General features: G+C 31.5%; 1 protein-coding gene across 1 annotated transcript; it reads left to right on the forward strand.

The window, feature by feature from the left end:
• The first annotated feature begins 4,065 nt into the window (after window positions 1–4,065).
• On the forward strand, window positions 4,066–23,011 carry Gmer (GDP-L-fucose synthase-like protein). The gene is made up of 7 exons (XM_075380076.1): window positions 4,066–4,209; window positions 5,966–6,133; window positions 10,819–10,933; window positions 13,956–14,084; window positions 14,563–14,776; window positions 21,087–21,215; window positions 22,631–23,011. The coding sequence occupies exons 2-7, from the start codon at window positions 5,988–5,990 to the stop codon at window positions 22,867–22,869; spliced, it is 972 nt and encodes a 323-aa protein (XP_075236191.1). The 5' UTR covers window positions 4,066–4,209; window positions 5,966–5,987; the 3' UTR covers window positions 22,870–23,011.
• The last annotated feature ends 421 nt before the right edge of the window (window positions 23,012–23,432 follow it).

Below are 23,432 nucleotides of genomic sequence, written 5' to 3' on the forward strand. Positions count from 1 at the left end.
TGATGAAGTGTTGATACTTCAAGTGTGTATGATATTTTTTGTTGCTCCTATTTTCAAGCTCAGGCAGCTGGCATGGGTTAGTTTATGTTGTGTCGTCACTCAGAAAGATTTTTTCTTTGCTGTTGTTAAAGTAATCTACTAATATCTCACCCTGGATATTTTTAGCTTATTTTTTTCAAAGTGCTCATTTTATTCTCATAATTTCTTGTGATTATGTAAAGTTTATCTTTGTTTCTTCTATGTAAAAAAATATTATTCCTATCATGCTGATTAGATGATAGCCTAAAAAAATGGTTACCAAATGGAAAGTGATCAAACTCTATAACGGTATAGGTGGAAAGCAAGTAATAATTTATAATTATTAATAATATTTATTATTAATTTATTTTTTCATTTTGTTGAATTTATTATTTTCTTAATAAAAATTTTGCTTTTAAATAAACCTAAATAAACTACTGCATAAATTATGATGTAGAGGTAAATGTGAAAAAATGTAGACCATCTTGACAGTTGGTCCATTAATGAGGCATAAACGTTTTTTTTTATGAATATCTGTTTCAGGCTAGGAAATTTGTTTATTTTTCTTATCACACTGAACGTGTTAAAAGATTTGAGTTATACTAATTATATTTTATATTTTAGGTTATTTGAACCTTTGGCGACTGCAGCCAGTGAAAGAAAATTTTCATCAGTTAAAGGATTTTATTCTTTAATATTGGATAACATAATAAGCGAAAAATGTAAGTTTAAATTTATCTTCTGTTAATAGTTTTATTTAAATAATGTCACATCTAAGAGTATTTATTCTATTATTAAAAAAAAAAAAAACACTTGTTGATACAGTTATCACCAAATCAAATCACTCTGGAAAATAGCTTAGTCATTATCAACCTGTTAATTACTTCATTAAGCTAACTATACTGTAGTACTACAGCACATCAAGTTAACCTAAATGTGATAAACAGAATAGAAATGACACTTCAATTCTGTTTACCACTAGGACTGCCTGTATAATAATCAGTATACTCAAGAAATCAACTCAGGTGTTGCTTGTTCCGCAGATGCTTTACATGTGTTATAAAATAAGAAGAATGGAATATATGTATAAAGCAGCGAATTAATTTCCTCTCTCTTTTTGTCAAGAAACCGTGCAATCTAGGAGGAAAAATATGAAAATAACCAAAACATGAATGTGACACACAAAGTTGTTGTATGTTAAGTCACAGATCTTAAGCAGTATAGTATCGCATTAGATGGTTTTTCCAAATGCTTGCAAGTTAGTTTTGTCTATTTTAATGATAACTTAACTAGTGTGTTAAATTTTTTTCTGTTACAGAAATTAGGTGCTGAGTTTTTAATGCTTGAAAAAAATTTAAAATGGAAAATATAAAAATGTACTCTTATTTCAAATGACATGAAATGTTACTTGAAAAATAACTATCATCAACCTTACTCAAGCTTACTCAGCTAAAAGAAAAAAAAAAAAAAATATTAAAAAGACTTTACATTATTGAAGATTATTTTCAGACCATTGATTTCTGTGGTGAATTGTTTATTTTATAATTTATATCAGAACATGTTAACAGAAAATTTGAAGTTGTGCTTCTTGTTCACTGACAGAAGATTAAAGAATTAGTGTTTGAATGTTTTATCATAATTAGAGAAAACAAGTTCAAAAAATTTTATTTTTGGGTAGATTATGAGGTAGTTTATGAAGAAAACAATTTAAAATGTGTTGCAACAGTTTCTAATAAACATGATTAATTTTCCTCATGTTTTCTATTCACTTGATCTTGTATTATGTGGACTTTCCTTATATGAAATGCTAGATGAAAAGGAAACATATGTTATTGATATCAACAAAATAAAACACAATTATTACCTTGAGCTACAGCAACGTTATATAGACAAAAGGAGAGTTCTTTGAAGGAGGTTAGACTGTGATTAGTTGGAATCTTAATGGAAAGTTGTTGTCTGAAACCTAATTAACCATGTAAAGTGTTCTAGTTATGTTTGGGTTTCCTATCCACTTTCTACAGAGTGATTTTTTAGTCCTGTTACCCAATTTTAAATGTAATCTAAGAAAGGGAAATTTAAGTGGAATAAAAAATGTATTTGTTACTTACAAAAAAGATTTAATAAAAAGCTATTACTTACATAATTGTTAAAGAATATGCTCAAAATGCCCATCCCTTGCGGTTATACACGCACGGACTCTTTTTAGTGTATTAGCAGAAACCTTTTTAAGAGTTGCATTGGAAATATTCGTGATTAAGTCTGTAATATTGACTTTAAGTTCATCAATAGTCTGAGGATTGTTTTTGAAGGCCTCGGATTTAATATAGCCCCACAAAAAGTAGTCAGGAGATGTGAGGTCTGGGGACCTTGGAGGCCATAGCCCTTGCTTATTATTCGATCATCAAAGAATTCTTGCAGAAAATCCACGGTTTCTCAAGACGTGTGGTATGTAGCGCCGTCTTGCTGAAACCAGCAATACCGTTCTTGAGGTTCCAGGAGGGACACAAATTGGCGCACAATATTCCTGTATACTTCACCATTTACTGTCTGTTCGAAGAATATGGGTCCGACTATAAGATGATGAGATATTGCACATCACACACCAGTTTTTTCAGGATGCAAAGATTTGTCTTGTAAAGCGTTAGGATTTTGAACTGCCCAAATTCGACAGTTTTGACTGTTCACATAACCATCGAGATGGATCCAAGCTTCATCACTAAAGAACACTGTAGTTAAAAATTTGATTCCGTTATAGTTTACGAGAGACCTAAACCAACAGCAATATTGCAATCGCTTGTTTAACAGCTAATTTTCAAAATCGAAAGTTCTGAGTTTTAAATTCTGGTAAAAGTAAACTACCTTTATATGCATTTGAATTCTTGGCAGCAGAGCCAATGTACTTTGGTAGTTGGGGTTCAATTACCACATCTAAGGAATGGTCAACCTCAGGAGACTACACCTCATTTACATGTCATACAAATCATCCACATCTCACTGTGTCATGGGCTGGTTTATTGTTCACAAGTTGAACAGATTGCAACTTACATATTAGAAGAAAGCTGACAACACAGTTGTAGGACTTTCCTGTCATGCAGATTTTTTATGATGCACGGCTTACACACACAACTTAATTTAAAATATTTATCATTTTATTTAAATATATTTTTTGTTTATTTAATTCAGTGATTCTAACTAAAGCATGTACGCATACTGTATTTCATTCATGTGGGTGTGGTGATACTAGTGGCCACTTTAAATACTTATTTACACTTTAAATATTATTCATTTATTTCATTCTACCACTCACCTGTGACATTACAACATACAAGAAGACTACAGCAGCTGTATGTCAGTGATACACTAGCTCTCCTTGTAATGAGAGGGGGTACTAATGACACACTATACTCACCACTTAGCCACTACATTATTTAGAGCATTTTTTGGGTGGGAGTGCAATTTTGTAAAAAAGGATGTTTGAAAATATTGTTTTATTGTTAACAAATATACCTAAGAAAAATAAGACCTTAATTATGCGAAATCATGAGGATGACCTTGCTCTACAGCCTCACCCCTTGACTTTTTAAATTGAAAATTTAATGGCATCAGTGCCTCGTATATAGAATTAATTTAACCAAGTTTGGTCAAAATCGTTCCAGTAGTTCTGTTGATATAGAATAATTTAGAGGCCAACGCCAAACAGGCACATGTACATTTCCATCCGGTTTTTTGGGTTCCTTACGTGTCAAAACTTAAAGATCTGGTGTAAACCGCATATGCCCAAATTGTACCACACTTTAACACACTTTCTGTTTTACTGCTATACCACTAGTCGGAAAGTAATATTTATTTTAATTAGTTTTGCAAATTCGCCGATCTCCTTGTCGGAGTGGTAATATTTCGGACTTTTTACAGATCTGGGTACGAGTAGTCACGCATAACATTTTTGAAACTCTAAAAATTGTCATATTTCCACCTACAAGCTTCTGTAGTGAATTACTTTTCAGTCGATACTGTAGGGTAAATCGATAATGTAGAATAGGCCATGTTCAGTTCGATTATCTACTATTGAGAACCATCGATTTTTTATGATAGGAGAATATTGTGAAACGATTTGTCACACGATTAGCAGTACATTGTGGAATATTGTGGTTATGTGAAAGACAATTGGATGAGTATTTGTTAAAGAATTGAGTAAGTTATTATCTTTCGTAATATTATGTTTAAAAAATGTAACATTGAGGTTAAATGTCAAATATGTTTTTACCTAACTATTAAATTGTTTTTCTTGTAATTTTGTAACGTACACGTAGTCAAAAAACAAAAGTTTATGAAGTAAAGTAATTGTATTTTCAGTTTAGTATTTCTTTTGAAGTTAAATTCATACATTGATGATTTATGCCTTTAATTGCAGCAATGAAACTGAAAGAAGCAAAAAAAATTATTTAACTTTTGGAGTCTTACAAACGTCTATTATTAATAGAATTAAAGATGAAGAGAACTTAGTATTAAAAATATTTAATATTTCTTAGAACTACTGCTTAGTAGTTAAAAAAAAAAGATGAACATGTTTCAGAGATTGATTGAACGTAACAGTTTAGCCTTTTTCCTGTTTAACCTCTGGTAACTACCGTTTAGATAATTCTTCAGAGGATGATATGTATGAATGTAAATGAAGTGTAGTCTTGTACGTTCTCAATTCGACCATTCCTGAGATGTGTGGTTAATTGAAACCCAACCACCAAAGAACACCGGTATCCCCGATCTAGTATTCAAATCCGTATAAAAATAACTGGCTTTACTAGGACTTGAACGCTGTAACTCTCGACTTTCCAAATCAGCTGATTTGGGAAGACGCGTTAATCTCTAGACCAACCCGATGGGTTGAACATAACAGCCTACTGCCAATTAGCAGTCTGTTATTGGTTAGATCTCAGTAGTTGTTGAGAGTCGCCCACCGGCTTGATCTGATGGTGTACTCGTCATCGCAAATCAACTGATTTGGAAGTCGAGAATTCTAAGATTCAAAATCTCACTAAAAACAGTTACTTTTATACGTATTTTATAATGGGTCGGTCTAGTGGTGAACGCGTCTTCGAAAATCAGGCGATCTGGAAATCGAGAGTTCCAGCCCTAATAAAGGCAGTTACGTTTATTCGAATTTGAACACCAGATCGTGGATACCGGTGTTGTTTGGTGGTTGGGTTTCAATTGACCACACATATCAGAAATGATCGATCTGAGACTGTACAAGACTGCACTTCATTTACATTCATACATATCATACTCATTTATCCTCTGAAGTAATATCTTATGGTGGTACTGGAGGTTAAACAGAAAAAGAAAATTGTTGATAGTTACTTTAGGGATTTTAGCTGGTAATAGAAATAGTAAGAAGTCTTAATTTTGAAGGAAATGGCCTTGAAGTTGTTATTGAAATGTCCAACCTGCTTTCTTATCAATGTGGAATGGAAATATCTGTATGTTTTATGGCACAGAAATAATTGGTATTTGATATTTTTAGATTATCTCTGAATTTATTATATAATCAGAAGAAAATATTAATATGAGATTTTACTTATATAGAAATAAATTTGTGATTCTTAAACAAATTAAATTTTCTTTTTATATGAAAAAAGATTTTTGCAGTTGTATTTTTTCAGTAAACTTTTTTTCTAGTTACAATGTAGTTAGAGATCCTACATGAATTGTGAGGTTAACATTTTAATTCAAAAATTAGTATAAAACCTAGAAAAAAATTAATTCTAAACAAATATAATAAACCAAGTATCACATAAGTAATCGTTTTAAGTTCAGAATTCAAATACTGTTATCACTTTTATTTTAAAGAATTGACCAACCTATGATCTGTGTTTTATTTGTTTATATGTATATTTGTACAAATGTGTTATCAACTTTGATACAGCTTTATTAAATTTGTTGTTTATAGACGATACTTTCATTACGCCATAATGTCAGATGGTGATAAATTAGTAATTCTTGTCACCGGTGGAACTGGTTTGGTTGGAAAAGCAATAAAAACTGTTGTAGAAGAACATGGTGAAAGGCAAGATAATGAACAATGGATATTTGTTGGATCAAGAGATGCTGACCTTAGGTGAGGCAGATTAATTAAAATGATATCAAATTTTTGCATGGATAGCTTTAACAACAGTAATTTTGAGCAATTACTTGATCAATTTCAATTTTGTTCATACTTGAATATACCATAGTAGATATGCTTAGGATCAGGAAAACACAAGATGTGAATGTCAGACAGTAGTTGATCTGTGCAAGGTCAAATTCCATGTTATCTCTAGTTAACAAAAGAATTAAATATTTTAGAAAAATAAATAATCAAAATTAAAAATCAAATAAAACAGTTATTTATTAGACATCTTTAAAGATAATTAATTAAAAATTAATTTTATCTAAATTTGTTTGAAATAATTTATTTCATAAGTTGGCAATGCTAACAGCTGATTCAAATGATTAAGTTTATGTGAAACACAATGCTGCCAAGCATACATCATTAAATATCTCCGTTGTCACATAATTAAAAATATTCAGTTATTTTCTAAATAGACCTCATATAGCAGATAATAGAAATGTTGTTTATTATCACTAATTTGAATATATTTAATTCTAATTTGAATAATTTAAATTAAATATACTATTTCCCTAATCCATTTATATTTAAACTTACTTGTTCATTTATTATATTTTATATTTTTATTCCTTTTTTCGCATTAAATGTGTTTTCTTGACAATCAGAAATTTAAATTATTTTTTTATAATAATTACTTTTATCATGTATGTTTACTACTTGTCATGTGATAAAATTAATTAGATCTCTGTTTATTATATCTGTAAGCTTGTAAATGTTCCTGAAAACGGTATTTCCTGTTTGTCATTAAAATAAAGAATTTTTTCTACAATCTTACTCTCCACATCCTACTTTATAAATTTCTGCTATATTATAATTGAATTTGTTATTAATGAATTATTCTATTTGTTTTTTTAAAGGAAAATTTATGATTAGCTAAATCTTGTAATTTTTATTATAATGATTAATTTAAATTTAAACATTTCATTAATTATCAGTGTTTGTGATGTTTATTCAGAAACCTTTTTTGTAATTGTTTAGATAGTAAATGATTTTGACCAATTTTAAAATTTCAATTTAATTATCTAGATTGATGTTAGTTTAATATGTGGTTTTTCAAAAATTCCCATTACTTTTTTTTTTTCAAAATCATTCATAACTTGTTCCATAATCTGTAGATTAAGCAATCTACAAGACTGTGAATTTTTTTTTTTTTTTTTGTCTTCAGTCATTTGACTGGTTTGATGCAGCTCTCCAAGATTCCCTATCTAGTGCTAGTCGTTTCATTTCAGTATACCCTCTACATCCTACATCCCCAACAATTTGTTTTACATATTCCAAACGTGGCCTGCCTACACAATTTTTCCCTTCTACCTGTCCTTCCAATATTAAAGCGACTATTCCAGGATGCCTTAGTATGTGGCCTATAAGTCTGTCTCTTCTTTTAACTATATTTTTCCAAATGCTTCTTTCTTCATCTATTTGCCGCAATACCTCTTCATTTGTCACTTTATCCACCCATCTGATTTTTAACATTCTCCTATAGCACCACATTTCAAAAGCTTCTAATCTTTTCTTCTCAGATACTCCGATTGTCCAAGCTTCACTTCCATATAAAGCGACACTCCAAACATACACTTTCAAAAATCTTTTCCTGAGATTTAAATTAATTTTTGATGTAAACAAATTATATTTCTTACTGAAGGCTCGTTTAGCTTGTGCTATTCGGCATTTTATATCGCTCCTGCTTCGTCCATCTTTAGTAATTTTACTTCCCAAATAACAAAATTCTTCTACCTCCATAATCTTTTCTCCTCCTATTTTCACATTCAGCGGTCCATCTTTGTTATTTCTACTACATTTCATTACTTTTGTTTTGTTCTTGTTTATTTTCATGCGATAGTTCTTGCGTAGGACTTCATCTATGCCGTTCATTGTTTCTTCTAAATCCTTTTTACTCTCGGCTAGAATTACTATATCATCAGCAAATCGTAGCATCTTTATCTTTTCACCTTGTACTGTTACTCCGAATCTAAATTGTTCTTTAACATCATTAACTGCTAGTTCCATGTAAAGATTAAAAAGTAACGGAGATAGGGAACATCCTTGTCGGACTCCCTTTCTTATTAGGGCTTCTTTCTTATGTTCTTCAATTGTTATTGTTGCTGTTTGGTTCCTGTACATGTTAGCAATTGTTCTTCTATCTCTGTATTTGAAACCTAATTTTTTTAAAATGCTGAACATTTTATTCCAATCTACGTTATCGAAAGCCTTTTCTAGGTCTATAAACGCCAAGTATGTTGGTTTGTTTTTCTTTAATCTTCCTTCTACTATTAATCTGAGGCCTAAAATTGCTTCCCTTGTCCCTATACTTTTCCTGAAACCAAATTGGTCTTCTCCTAACACTTCTTCCACTCTCCTCTCAATTCTTCTGTATAAAATTCTAGTTAAGACTTTTGATGCATGACTAGTTAAACTAATTGTTCTATATTCTTCACATTTATCTGCCCCTGCTTTCTTTGGTATCATAACTATAACACTTTTTTTGAAGTCTGACGGAAATTCCCCTTTTTCATAAATATTACACACCAGTTTGTATAATCTATCAATCGCTTCCTCACCTGCACTGCGCAGTAATTCTACAGGTATTCCGTCTATTCCAGGAGCATTTCTGCCATTTAAATCTTTTAATGCTCTCTTAAATTCAGATCTCAGTATTGTTTCTCCCATTTCATCCTCCTCAACTTCCTCTTCTTCCTCTATAACACCATTTTCTAATTCATTTCCTCGGTATAACTCTTCAATATATTCCACCCATCTATCGACTTTACCTTTCGTATTATATATTGGTGTACCATCTTTGTTTAACACATTATTAGATTTTAATTTATGTACCCCAAAATTTTCCTTAACTTTCCTGTATGCTCCGTCTATTTTACCAATGTTCATTTCTCTTTCCACTTCTGAACACTTTTCTTTAATCCACTCTTCTTTCGCCAGTTTGCACTTCCTATTTATAGCATTTCTTAATTGCCGATAGTTCCTTTTACTTTCTTCATCATTAGCATTCTTATATTTTCTACGTTCATCCATCAGCTGCAATATATCGTCTGAAACCCAAGGTTTTCTACCGGTTCTCTTTATTCCGCCTAAGTTTGCTTCTGCAGATTTAAGAGTTTCCTTTTTAACATTCTCCCATTCTTCTTCTACATTTTCTACCTTATCTTTTTTACTCAGACCTCTTGCGATGTCCTCCTCAAAAATCTTCTTTACCTCCTCTTCCTCAAGCTTCTCTAAATTCCACCGATTCATCTGACAACTTTTCTTCAGGTTTTTAAACCCCAATCTACATTTCATTATCACCAAATTATGGTCGCTATCAATGTCTGCTCCAGGGTAAGTTTTGCAGTCAACGAGTTGATTTCTAAATCTTTGCTTAACCATGATATAATCTATCTGATACCTTCCAGTATCGCCTGGCTTTTTCCAAGTGTATATTCTTCTATTATGATTTTTAAATTGGGTGTTGGCAATTACTAAATTATACTTCGTGCAAAACTCTATAAGTCGGTCCCCTCTTTCATTCCTTTTGCCCAGCCCCTATTCACCCACTATATTTCCTTCCTTGCCTTTTCCAATGCTTGCATTCCAATCTCCAACTATTATTAAATTTTCATCTCCTTTTACGTGAAGCAATTATTGATGAAGCAATTAGCTTCATCAATCTCTTCGTATACACACTCTACCTCATCATCATCATGGGCGCTTGTAGGCATATAAACGTTAACAATCGTTGTCGGTTTAGGTTTTGATTTTATCCTTATTACAATGATTCTATCGCTATGCGTTTTGAAATACTCCACTCTCCTCCCTATCTTCTTGTTCATCACGAAACCTACTCCTGCCTGCCCATTATTTGACGCTGAGTTAATTACTCTAAAATCACCTGACCAAAAGTCGCCTTCCTCTTCCCACCGAACCTCACTAATTCCTACTATATCCACATTCACCCTATCCATTTCCCTTTTTAAATTTTCTAGCCTACCAACCTTTTTTAAGCTTCTAACATTCCACGCTCCGACTCGTAGAATGTTATTTTTTAATTTTCTGGTGACCCCTTCCTTAGTAGTCCCCACCCGGAGATCCGAACGGGGGACTATTTTACCTCCGGAATATTTTACCAAGGAAGGCGCCTCCATTATTGCTATGTGAAAATGCAGAGAGCCACATTTTCTTGGAAAAAAAGCAGCTGTAGTTTTCCATTGCTTTCAGCTGCGCAATACTCAGAGGACTGAGTGATGTTGATACGGCCGTTTAAGTCATTGTGACTCACGCCCCTAACAACTACTGAAAGAGCTGCTGCCCTCTTTCAGGAATCATTCCTTAGTCTGGCTCTCAACAGATACCTCTCCGATATGGTTGCACCTTCGGTCCAGCTACTCTGTATCCCTGAGCACTCAAGCCCCCTCACCAACGGCAAGGTCTCATGATTCATAGAGGAGACTGTGAATATGATTTTTATATTTAGGTAAATTATTTTGCCCTGTCCTGAAAATGCTTGTTACATTCTTCATGTGTCACCCTATCTAATGCATGACATAATACACTTTTCTCCATTGTTATGGGAATATATATAATTAACTACCTATTTAAGTGATGGAACATTACATTTTATTTTTGTTTTGGGGTCTTTTCAGTGACTTAGAACAAACTAAGAAGTTATTCGATAAATATCACCCGACGCATGTTATCCATTTGGCAGCAATGGTTGGAGGATTATTTCATAATATGTCAAATAATCTTGATTTCTTTGTATGTATTTAATTTTATTATTTACTTTAAATTATGTTCATTAATTTAAACATTTATTTATTAAATTCGTATTAAGGTTTTTACTGTCATGTTACTTATTTTTTAATATTTTTTTTTATAATACACCTCAAGAAGCCTGAACATTTTTTTTTATGAGATTATCAGGAAATATTTAAGGGTATCATTTACGGATTCCTCAAAATTGTGTGTATTGATTACAATTAGTTTCAATGATATGGATCTGACAGTAAGTAACATTTACTGGAAACCAGAAGACTCTTTCATTATATGAATTATGATGGGAGCATTGGGAAGGACAATCTAATTGTGGAAGGGGGTTTTAACGCGTAAATTTCTGATCTCATTCAGCCAGAAAATGATTTTTTTTAGCTGTTCTGTCGTATGAGATACTTTTAAGTAATAATGTGATAAGAATGAGAGATAGGAAGCTTGGAAGTGAATAGTCTAACACAGGGTCATTCACGGGAACCGGATGTTTTTGAAGTGGGTTGTACTCGGGCATTCGTGGTGGGAGGGGCACATGGCTGGTGTCTGATTTCCTTTGTTCATAGCATTTACATTTTAGTCGTTGAGATGGACCCGTGGACACTAGACCAACGCCTGTACGCATATGACAGTTTTGTGCGAAATGACGAATCCATAACTGCTGTTCAGCAAGATTTCCGCCGTCAGTTTAATATCCATCGTAATGCAAGTGTCCCTTCTCGTAACACAATATTGCGATGGGTAAACAACCTTCGAACAAGCGGTTCAATATTGAAGAAAAAACCACTGGGTCCCCGACGAACTGCTAGCACTCCAGAGAACATCGAACGAGTAAGGGAAGCCATTGTCAGAAGCCCACGCCACTCTATTCAGAGGCATTCAGCAGCGCTTCAAATGAGCACAAGTACGGTAAGACGAATCCTGCATACAGACCTGCATTTCCATCCTTACAAGATAGCCGTCGTGCAGCAGTTAAACGAGCAAGATTTCACACAGCGATTAAAATTTTGTCAACAAATGCTTACCATTTTTGAAGAAAATGAAAATTTGTTATCGTTAATGAGTGACGAAGCCCATTTTCATCTGAATGGCTTCGTCAACAAACAAAATTGCCGGTATTGGGCAGAAAGAAACCCACATCAGCTTCACGAGACACCACTTCATAGCCCAAAGGTGACTGTCTGGTGTGCAATAGGAAAGGTCGGTGTTATTGGACCATATTTTTTTTTAAGAAAATGACGCTGCTATAACTGTAACAACTGATCGTTGCATTGCAATGTTGAATACGTTTTTCATCCCTGAGTTACGAAACCGGGGAATCGATTTTCAAAATGTGTTATTCCAGCAGGATGGAGCTACAGCACACACAGCGAGGGCAACGATGGCTGTTCTCCGTAACTTGTTTCCGGGACGGATCGTTTCCAGATTCGGTGACATTCCTTGGCCCCCTCGGTCTTGCGACTTGAGTAGTTGTGATTTTTTTCTGTGGGGGTTTCTGAAATCGTTGTGTACGACAATAAACCGTGTACATTGGAGGACCTAAAGATCGCAATTCATCATCACGTCACCCGGATTGATGTAGACATGCTGCAAAGAATTGAGGCCAGTTACTGTGAAAGGCTACAACAATGTATTGCCCAAAATGGACATCACTTGCCAGACATAATTTTTCGTTCATGAGGAAGTGACAAATGCTTTGATTTAACAAGTGTTTCAGTACCAATAAAACTTTTTTAAAGATTCCCGTTTATGACCCTTTAGTACTTGTACAATAAATAGAGGCTGTCCAGTCCAGTTCACCCTATGAAAAGAGCTCTGTGGATATGTTCTAGGTAACTGAAGCACTGGTACAATGAGTGTTAAAGATTGTAGAAATATCTAACCATTTATTTTGAACTGTAGAAGTAATATGTTAAGGAAAAATATATCAGGTGGGGAAGGTTGAAAGAGTGTAGTGGCACTGGAAAATACATATGTAATAACATATAGATAGACTGAAATTATTGCAGTAAGAAAGTACTTGGGCGGTTCGGGAAGTAACCTCCATTGTAGCATAGTGCAAGTAGTAGTGTTTATAGCACTGCCATTGACATATCAGTGTGCTTCCAGTTGCGTCAGTGTGAGCCGCATACTATAGCCTGTTCATTTTTTGTAACCTAAAACATGAGAGCTGCATTAGAAAATCCTGTTAAGTGTGAGGTATATGCTATCATAAGATTTCTTTGGGCGCAAAATGTTCCGGCTGCAGACATTCATTGTCAGTTGTGTACATTGTATAGCCCAAAGCAATGAATCTGAGTTTTTAAAAATGGAAGGAGAAACATCCATGAAAAAGTGAAGAGTGGTAGGCCTTCTGTTGTGAGTGATGATCTTGTCAGTGAAATTGATGAAAAAGTGCGTGAAAATCAAAGATTCAGTATCTCTGAACTTTCCAAATAATTTCCGTAAATTTCTTGTATGGTTCTATGTGAGATTAACACTGATAATTTAGGCTACCGGAAGTTCTTTGCTCAGCAGGTTCCAAAAATGCTCATAGAGATCCATAAACCACACGAATGGGCGTTACCCTTCCTTTCACGCTACGACACGGAAGGAGAAAGTTTTTTGAAGAGAATTTTGACTGGGGATGAAATTTGGGTGGCCTATGTGAACACCAAAATGAAACAACAATCGATGACCTGGGGCCATACCAGTTCTCCATGCAAGCCAAAGAAAGCCTGCCAAACTTTGTCAGCAAGGAAAGTATAGGCTATAGTTTTTTGAGATGCCAAGGGAGTTCTTCTAGTCAATTTTATGGAACATGGTATAATAATTACTTCATCCAGTGTTTTTTTTGCATGACAACACTCATCCTCCCAGTGCTCGAAGAACTTCTTAATAATTTCCAGTCGGACACAATGCCACATTTTTTAACAATTAAAAAATAATATTTTCAAAAAAAAAAAATAAGAATAATATTTAAGGACATATATTACAGGTATTAAGGTGTATATGAATCTGTGTTTTGTTTTTTCAGAGAATTAATATGAAAATTAATGATAATGTTTTGGAAACAAGTTACCAGACTGGCGTTAAAAAAGTTATCTCATGTTTATCAACTTGTATATTTCCTGATAAAACAACATATCCTATTGATGAAACTATGGTATGTAAGAATTTATTTTTCTCTTGAGATAGTGAAATAGGAGATGTTAGAAGGTAGATAGAGAGAGTGGTTCTGATTTTTATTACTTAACTCTCAATCAAGCCTGCATAAGTTTTTAGTCATGAATATATGTGAATTATGTCTCTCTTTTCCCATCAATCGTTTTCATTATGGTGGTAGGTTCATTATGATTTTCCCACCAATTTGTTTAGTGCTAATATATTAATAATTATTGTTTACTTTATTAAAATCAAAAAAGTAGTCAAGAGTGATTTTTATAAACATTAATAATACTTCTAAATAAACTGATCCTTCCAGTTTGTTTTTAAACAAGGAATTTAATTTTGTAATATTTTTTGTTATTATTTATTACGGTAAACACCTGTTTTCATTTTTAAGGTAATCTACCTAGTATGTGCATCACCTTTTGGTCCATCCTTGTGTAAAAGTAATTATAATAAAAGTTTTATTGTTTCAGATTCATAATGGACCACCACATTCCTCAAATTTTGGCTATAGTTATGCAAAACGAATGTTAGATGTATCTAATCATGCTTACTATGAAAAATATGGCAAAATATTTACTTCTGTTGTGCCTTGTAATGTGTTTGGACCATACGATAATTTTAATTTGCATAGCAGTCATGTAATACCTGGACTCATTCGTAAATTACATGATGTTATAATGTCAGGTATGTAACTAATACAATACCATCTTTGTATCTGTATAATATAAGCCCTTTAGTCTGTAACAGATTTAATAACTACCATCCTGTTTCAGCTACTACCAAGTCTAGATATATATAGATAGATATATCTATAGATTTTCATTTTCCCACCATTTCAATTTCTTCATGTGGTTACAAATTTCTCATACTTAACTTAACTTTCTCTTTCCATCTTGCCCTTTCACATACTTTGCCATATTCTACCCTTCCCTTCTATTATTTATGGTAACTTTTCTGTACCTATATGTTCATACAATTGAAATGCCATTCCTTTTATTACTCCTTACACTTTTCTGCTTAAGATCATCTCTTATATCTTTTTTTCTCACCTGGTCTCTTCTTGACAATTTAGTAAATTGAAAACATAGTAGCAGCTGTGATTTTAAATTTACTTTATAACTTGTATCTTATGCATCTAATATTTATGCATTGCTTCAGTACTGTTTTTTTTACTATACAGCAAATCAGTCACCTGCATTTTTTACTATACAGCAAATCAGTCACCTGCATAGTTTGCATTACTGCAAGAGTAATCAAGTTAGAAAATTTATTAAAAGTAGTACACTTAACCATAGCATTTTGTAACTGCATTTGAAAACAGTGTGAGTGATATTTCTTGGATCATCATGCACGTCTTATTTTTCTTAAGAAGAATTGTAAAAATATTTGTTACTTAAAAACCAAGTCACTCACTAAAATGTTTTCTTATCATTAATTCATGTTTCTGTAGATCCGTATAGTAAAATTTTTGTATTGAAGTTTTCTGTTGATGTAATAAAATAAAATGCTTAAAATAATTTTGCTTGATCCGCTGAATATTTAGTGTAGAAACATTAAATTCACATTACAACTTTGTAGTTTTTATTTCATTTGAAAATGACACATTTTCTAGTGTTTCATAAATTTAAGGTCAAAGTTTGTCAAGTCATAATTAGATAATTATGTACAATTATGGACTCGCCTTTGATTTTGTTGAAATTTGGTTATACCTTATTCTAGACCTAAGTTATTCGTTACAATTGAAATTATTTGCCAGGAACGCCTTTCATCAGATTTATGTCCCGCATAAGTTATACAGTAACTGCATAAAATTTTCTTTATTTTACATTATATACGTGTAATGTATATTATTTGCTAACTAAATGATTCGATTTCAGTTAAATTTAATTACAAATAAGATTAGATGGTTAAGTTGACTAGAAGTCTTCAATTTTTAGTGATGTCATCAGATAAATGACAGTGAGTTTCTGTCAAATTTGTAAATTACTTATAAACCAAACTAACCTACTCTAAACTTAACCTTGACCAAAACCTAACCAAACTCAATTAAATATCACTTAAACCAAATTATTTATTTCCTAAATGTATATTGCACATTTACCAAAACCTACACTTTAAGCTTAACCTAACTTAATTTAGTCATAAGTGAATCTTAATTATTTAATTAAAAAATAATGTAATTTGAACTTATACAGTACTGAATTTTGACATTTTGATAAGGGTACTGTATAACTTGACAAGGGATGTATCTCAGTTGAAAGGCATTTCTGATAAATAATTTCAATTGTAACAATTAACTCATAATTATCCATAATTATTTTGATAAGTATTATGCAATTATTTTGTTAATCCTGGGTAACAGCAGTTATATCTGTAATTGTTGGGCCTAGGATTTCATATGGCTCCTTTTTATTCATTGTAATTTTTTCTTACAAAACTTTCCTACGGTATAACCAATTTTTTTTAAGATTAAACCCTAAATTATTATTCTGTTCAATCTTATTGAGTTTAAATTGAAAGAATGAAAAAATTAAAAAAAAAATTTTTTTTAAAAAAAAAAAATTTTTTTTAATTCATTTTATTAAAAAAAATTAATTTTTTATTGTTAAAAGAAAATTTTTTTTGTATTCAGTCATTTGACTGATTTGATGCAGCTCACCAAGGTTTCCTAACTAGTGGCAATCATTTCATTTCAGTATACATCCTACATCCCTAACAATTTATTTTACATATTCCAAACATTGCCTGCCCGCACAATTTTTCCCATCTACCTGTCCCTCCAATATCAAAGCGACTACTATTCCAGGATGCCTTAAGATATGGCCTTGTTATAATAAATGTCTCTTCTTTTAGCTATATTTTTCCAAATGTTTCTTTCTTCATCAATTTGCCACAAACCACTTCATTTGTCACCTTATCCACCCATAATAATATCCACCCATGATTTTAACATTCTCCTATAGCACCACATTTCAAAAGCTTCTAATCTTTTTTTCTCATGTACTCTGATTGTCCAGGTTTCATTTTCATATAAAGATACCTTCAGATATATATTTTTAAATGCTTTCCTGATTTTTAAATTTATTTTTGATGTAAGCAAATTATATTTGTGATTGAAAGCTCGCTTCAGCTGTGCTATTCAGCATTTTATATCACTCTTGCTTCAACCATCTTAGTAATTCTACTTCCCAAATAACAAATTTTTCTACCTCCATAATCTTTTCTCATCCTACTGTTATATTCAGCAGACCATTTACTTTATTTCTACTACATTTATTTTGTTTTTTTCTTGTTTATTTTCATGTGGTAGTTCTTACATAGGACTTCATCCATGCTATTCATTGTTTCTTCTAAATCTTTTTTACTCTCAATTAGAATTACTATATCATCGGCTAATCGTAGCATCTTTAAATTTTCACCTTGCACTGTTACTCCAGATCTAAACTGTTCTTTAACGTAATTAACTGCTAGTTCTATGCAAAGATTAAAAAGTAACAGGAATAGGGAGCATCCTTGTGTGACTCCCTTTTTTTTTATTAGTGCTTCACTTTTATTACTGTTGCAGTTTGGTTCCTATAAATGTTAGTGATTGTTCTTCTCTCTCTATACTTGAACCCTAAATTTTTTAAAATGCTGAACATTTTATTCCAGTCGACGTTATCAAGTGCTTTTCTAAGTCTATAAATGCCATGTATGTTGATTTGTTTTTCTTTAATCTGATTGCTAAAGTTGCTTTCCTTGTTCCTATACTTTTTGTGAAACTAAATTGGTCTTCTCCTAACATTTCTTCCCTCTTTCAATTCTATACAGAATTCTAATTAAAATTTTTGATGCAGGATTAGTTAAGCTAATTCTTATTATTCTTCACATTTATATGCTTCTGCTTTCTTTGGTATCATAACAATAACACTCTCTTTGAAGTCTGATGGCACTTCCCCTTTTTTGTAAATATTTCACACCAGTTTGTACAATCTATCGCTTCCTCACCTGCACTGCAAAGTAATTATGCAGATATCCTATCTATCCCAGGATCCTTTCTCCCATTCAGATCCTTTAATTCAATGCAGATCTCAATATTGTATCTCTCTTTCTCTTTCTCTCATTCTCTTCTACTTCCTCTTCTTCCTTTATAACACCAGTTTCTAATTCATTTCTTCCATATAACTATTCAGTATATTACTCCCACCTATCAATCTGTTTTTTTGTATTATAAATCGGCATACCATCTTTATTTAATACTTTATTAGATTTTAATTTATGTACCATAAAATTCTTAACATTCCTGTATACACCATCTATTTTACCAATGATCATTTCTCTTTTCACTTCTGAACACTTTTCTTTAATCCACTCTTCTTTCGCTAATTTGCACTTCCTGTTTATAGTATTTCTTATTGTCGGTAGTTCCTTTTACATTCTTCATCACTAGCATTCATATACTTTCTACGTTCATCCATCAGCTCCAATATATCCTTTGATATCCAAGGTTTTCTACCGGTTCTCGTTGTTCCACCTATGTAAGCTACTGCTGATTTAAAAATTTTCTTTTTAACATTCTCCCATTCTTCTATAATTTCTACCTTACCTTTTTTACTCAGACCTCTTGCGATGTCCTCCTCAAAAGTCTTTTTTACCTTCTCTTCCCAAACTTCTCAAAATTCCACCAATTCATCTGACACTTTTTCTTAAGGTTTTTAAACCCCAATCTACATTTCATTATCAATGAATTATGGTCACTATTAGTGTCTGCTCCTGGATATGTTTGCAGTCAACAAGTTGATTTCTAAAGCTTTGCTTAACATGATATGATCTTTCTGATACCTTACAGTATCGCCTGGATTTTTCCATGTGTATATTCTTCTACTATGATTTTTAAACTGAGTGTTGGCAATTACTAAATTATACTTCGTGCAAAGCTCAATAAGTCAGTTCCTTCTTTCATTTCTTTTACCCAGCCTGTATTCACCCATTAAATTTTCATCACCTTTTGTCTGTTTAATTGCTTTCTCAATTTCTTCGTATATACCCTCTACCTCATCATCATCATGGGTACTTGTAGGTATAGAGACGTTAACGATCATTGGTTTTTATTTTATCCTGATTAAAATGATTTTACTGCTATGTTTTTTGAAATACTCTACTTTCTTCCCTATCTTCTTGTTCATTACAAAACCTACTCCTCTCTGCCCTTTATTTGAAGCTGAGTTAATTATTCTAAAATCATCTGATCAAAAAAAAGATCTTAAACGAAAATCACTATAAAACTGCAATATTCACATGATTTTTTTTTTAAGGTTTACATTTCTTAATTATTCTTCAACTTTGATACAGTCTATGAATTTTGTTTTTTGTGTTTTTATCAAATGTTACTTATAATACAAAATTATTTTTGTAATAAAATTAACAAATACCTTTAAAACATTGATATGTTCCATCTCACAAAATTGAAAAAGCAGCTGTTCAAGGAATGAAAGTTACTATTATAATTATTTCTAAAACTATAGAGAAACAAATAACATGAAGTAAATATTGTAGAACTTGTCCAAATTACAATATAAAAAAACACTAAACATCTATTTATGGACTGCAGTTTGACATAGATGGACTCTGTCTGAAATAGAAAGTTAATATTTTAGGATTAATATGTACATTTTCTGAGTAAACAGCATATTTGAAATAAAAATAAATCTGTTACTTAGTGCATGTGTACTGATATGAGTCAGGAGAAGAAATCTGTTTAAAGTGAAATATAAGAGGGGTGTAGCCAACAGCGCATGCATCAATCATACATAAGTATCGTCCTTCTAACATTGGTCTGGTTATTGAACTTTCTATTTGTATGCACCATTGTTGATATTTTCATATATTTATTTTATTATAAGTATTGTTATATTTTATCATTTTAGATTTCCAGTGAAAAGCCCACCGGGTTGGTCTAGTGGTGAACACGTCTTCCCAAATCAGCTGATTTGGAAGTCGAGAGTTCCAGCGTTCAAGTCCTAGTAAAGCCAGTTATTTTTACACGGATTTGAATACTAGATCGTGGACACTGGTGTTCTTTGGTGGTTGGGTTTCAATTAACCACACATCTCAGAAATGGTCAAACTGAGAATGTACAAGACTACACTTCATTTATTATGAGGATATCATCCTCATTCATCCTCTGAATTATTATCTAAACGGTAGTTACCAGAGGCTAAACAGGAAAAAGCAAAAAAAGATTTCCAGTGAAAAGCAATATTATCTATTTGAAAACGTGGTAAAAATATTTCTAATATGGAAAGAAATGTTTTCTAATTATGAAAATGACTTGTGAAAAATAAGCTAAATAAAAATATCTTTGTTTTTCCATTAATAAGAGTTACCCATCGAGGAGTTATTCCATCGAGTTACCTTCTTAAAAAGGTAACTCGATGGAATTAAAATTGAGCTTTTATCGAACCAGGAAAAAAGAGAACATAGAAATTCTTAATCTATGGCTTTGATCGATGTGTAATATGAAGTAACAAAAATTTTTTATTTAACACAGAAAATTGTTTTTTTCCTTCAAGGAAGTTGTTAACTGTATTACAGAATAGTACAACTTTAGATGGAAATCATGCACTCTTCAAAAAATTTTGAAAGTACTTAATGGGAAAGTGGATGGATGACTTACAAATCTAAAAGAAAGCTTCTGATGATTGACAGGATGTTGTAATTAGAATTTGTTGGTTTAATATGTGGTATAAAGTATTTGGTTATTTAATCTGCGTAAATAACTTAAAAACATTTTAACTTGCTTTTCTTGTTAAATTTTAGTTTCTGAATATTAAACTTTTGCTAAAGTTGTGGTTTGAGGTCTCCTTCATGGTTAATTTATTTTAAAATATTATGTATTATATTTTGCTTCCATTTCTGTAATTGTTTTCTTTTGTACATGCAATTTATATTTTTATAATGTTTGTTTTTTAAGGTTTATTTTTATTATTATGTGTAAATATTTTTTTCTATTCAGGTGGAGGTGTATTTACAGTTCTTGGTTCTGGTAAACCACTTCGTCAGTTTATATATTCAATTGATTTGGCTAGATTGATTATATTTGTTTTAAGAGAATATAATAGTGTTGAACCTATTATACTTTCTGGTAAATATATTTTTTTATTTATTTTAATTTATTTTAGCATTATATAAATAGTAAAATGTTAGCAGACACATTTAATTTGAGGTTTTAAGTTATTGTTAAAAATGTGCATATTATGTTATTTCAGTTATAATTTGTTGTTTATTAAAATACAGGATTATACAAGTGGTTTGGAAAATAACCTTCATTTAGCTTTAAATAAAAAACCTGCGTAGATAAAAATATTTTATTATATACAACTTAAACCTACAGCTTTTAAGTATTTTCAACATAGCCGTCATTTCAATTCAAGTATTTTTCATAGTGTTTCACTAATTTACAAATACCTTCCTCAAAAGATTTGAAGTAGATTGGCATTTTGAAGTTTGTCGTCGTCATCAAAATGCTGTGATGTAAGCAGCTACTTCAGCAGTCTATTGTGAAACTTAGGCAAGACATTCAGAACAAACATCACGATATCCTGTCATCTGGTGTTGCTTTTTTTGCATACAACACTCGTTCTCACAGCGCTCGAAGAACTCTTGAACTTCTGAATCAATTCCAATGGGATATTTTTGATCATTCCCCTTACAGCCTGGATTTAACACCAAGTGATTTTCATCTCTTCACTCCTTTGAAGAAATGGCTTGTGTCGCAGCATATCAATGACGATTAACTTCAAAATGCCATAAAAGATTGGCTAGGTATCCAGGCGGCTGAATTTTATGAAAAAGGTATTTGTAAATTAGTGAAACATTATAACAAATGCAAGCATTTATTTAAATGATGACTATGTTGAAAAATAGTTAAAAGCTGTACTTTTAAGTTGTACTTAATAAAATATTTTTATTTATAGCCAAATGGAGGTTAATTTCCAAACTGCCCCTTGTAGTAATATGATCATAAATTTTGAAAATTCATTAAAAAAAAACCATACCAGTTACATTTCCTTATTTAATACTTTTTTATCAAATTATTTTATTTACATAATTAATTCATTCCAATTCAGTCAGTTAGAAGCTGTGTCAAATTTGTGAATAAACAGTGTTTTTAAGATTATCCTGTATGAAAAAAAAAATTATAAGATGACAGATCAGGGTTTCTTACAGATTGGATTATAGGGTCACTTCAACTTGTCTCTATTCGGAAAATTTTCATTTGTGGGATGGCAAGCAATTACATTAAAATGAATGTCATGCAGCACCGTTTCCCTGGAAAAACATACATTTTTTTAAATTTAATTAGATGAAGACTATCATTTTTTAACATGTCTAAATAAACATATCAATTAATTTTCTTTTCATTTAAGGAGAAACACTTACTATGTAGATATATAAAATGCTTTCTCATACTGTCCATATGGATTCTTAGTTTGATATGTTGGTGAATTATTTTAATTAAAATTTATACAATTTTAAATATACATTACTTTTTTTCAGTTGATGAAAAAGATGAAGTTTCGATTGCAGAATTAGCAACACGTATTTCAGAAGCATTTGAGTTCAAAGGTGAAATAAAATTTGATACTTCTGCTGCTGATGGTCAGTATAAAAAGACAGCTAGCAATAAGAAATTGCGTTCATTATTACCAACAGACTTTAAATTTACACCATTTAATATCGCTATTACAAATTCTGTTGACTGGTATAAAAGCAATTACAAAACTGCAAGATTATAATATTGCATTTGGTGTATAATTCAAAGAAAAAACTTATTATCCAAATTTCAAATTATGTATATCATTTTATATTTAATTATAAAAATTGTTATTATAATGTTGTTATACAAAGGTGATATTAAAATAAACAATATTTTTATTATTTTATGTTTTTTTATTATTAACATTGTTGTGATATTATACAAAAAACAAAAATATACTTATTTTCTTTTATAAACCCATCAGCCTAAATTTAAAAGTAGAAATAAATTTATGATTTGAGCTTAAGAAGATTAAGAGCTTTTTTGACTTGGATCTTTCCAGTTAGCCACATTCAAATATCAATATATTCCCTTTGATTACCTAAGATTGTGTCATGTTGAGGCAAATCTGAGCACTTAAGTAACTTCTCCCTTAATAAGTGAAACTAGTATTAGCATAACGTGGTTGTAAATGTTGAAAATATTTATTTAAAGTTCCTTTTTTTTTATTTTTCTTAGGTTCTGGCTTTTTTACTACATATATTTTTCAGTTCTCTTTAATCCAAGTTCCCTTGGGTTGGGCTTTCACAGAATTTCTCCATC

The sequence above is a fragment of the Lycorma delicatula genome, chromosome 12 (assembly GCF_047948215.1).
Source record: "Lycorma delicatula isolate Av1 chromosome 12, ASM4794821v1, whole genome shotgun sequence".
Classification (NCBI taxonomy): Eukaryota; Metazoa; Arthropoda; class Insecta; order Hemiptera; family Fulgoridae; genus Lycorma; species Lycorma delicatula.

What these genes read in the sequence shown, in the direction of transcription:
- Gmer (XM_075380076.1), top strand. Translation starts at nt 5,988, where the DNA reads ATGTCAGATGGTGATAAATTAGTAATTCTTGTCACCGGTGGAACTGGT. An exon ending in ACATGATGTTATAATGTCAG is followed by an intron (nt 14,777 to 21,086) that starts GTATGTAACTAA and finishes TTTTCTATTCAG; the next exon opens with GTGGAGGTGTATTTACAGTT. An exon ending in TGAACCTATTATACTTTCTG is followed by an intron (nt 21,216 to 22,630) that starts GTAAATATATTT and finishes ACTTTTTTTCAG; the next exon opens with TTGATGAAAAAGATGAAGTT.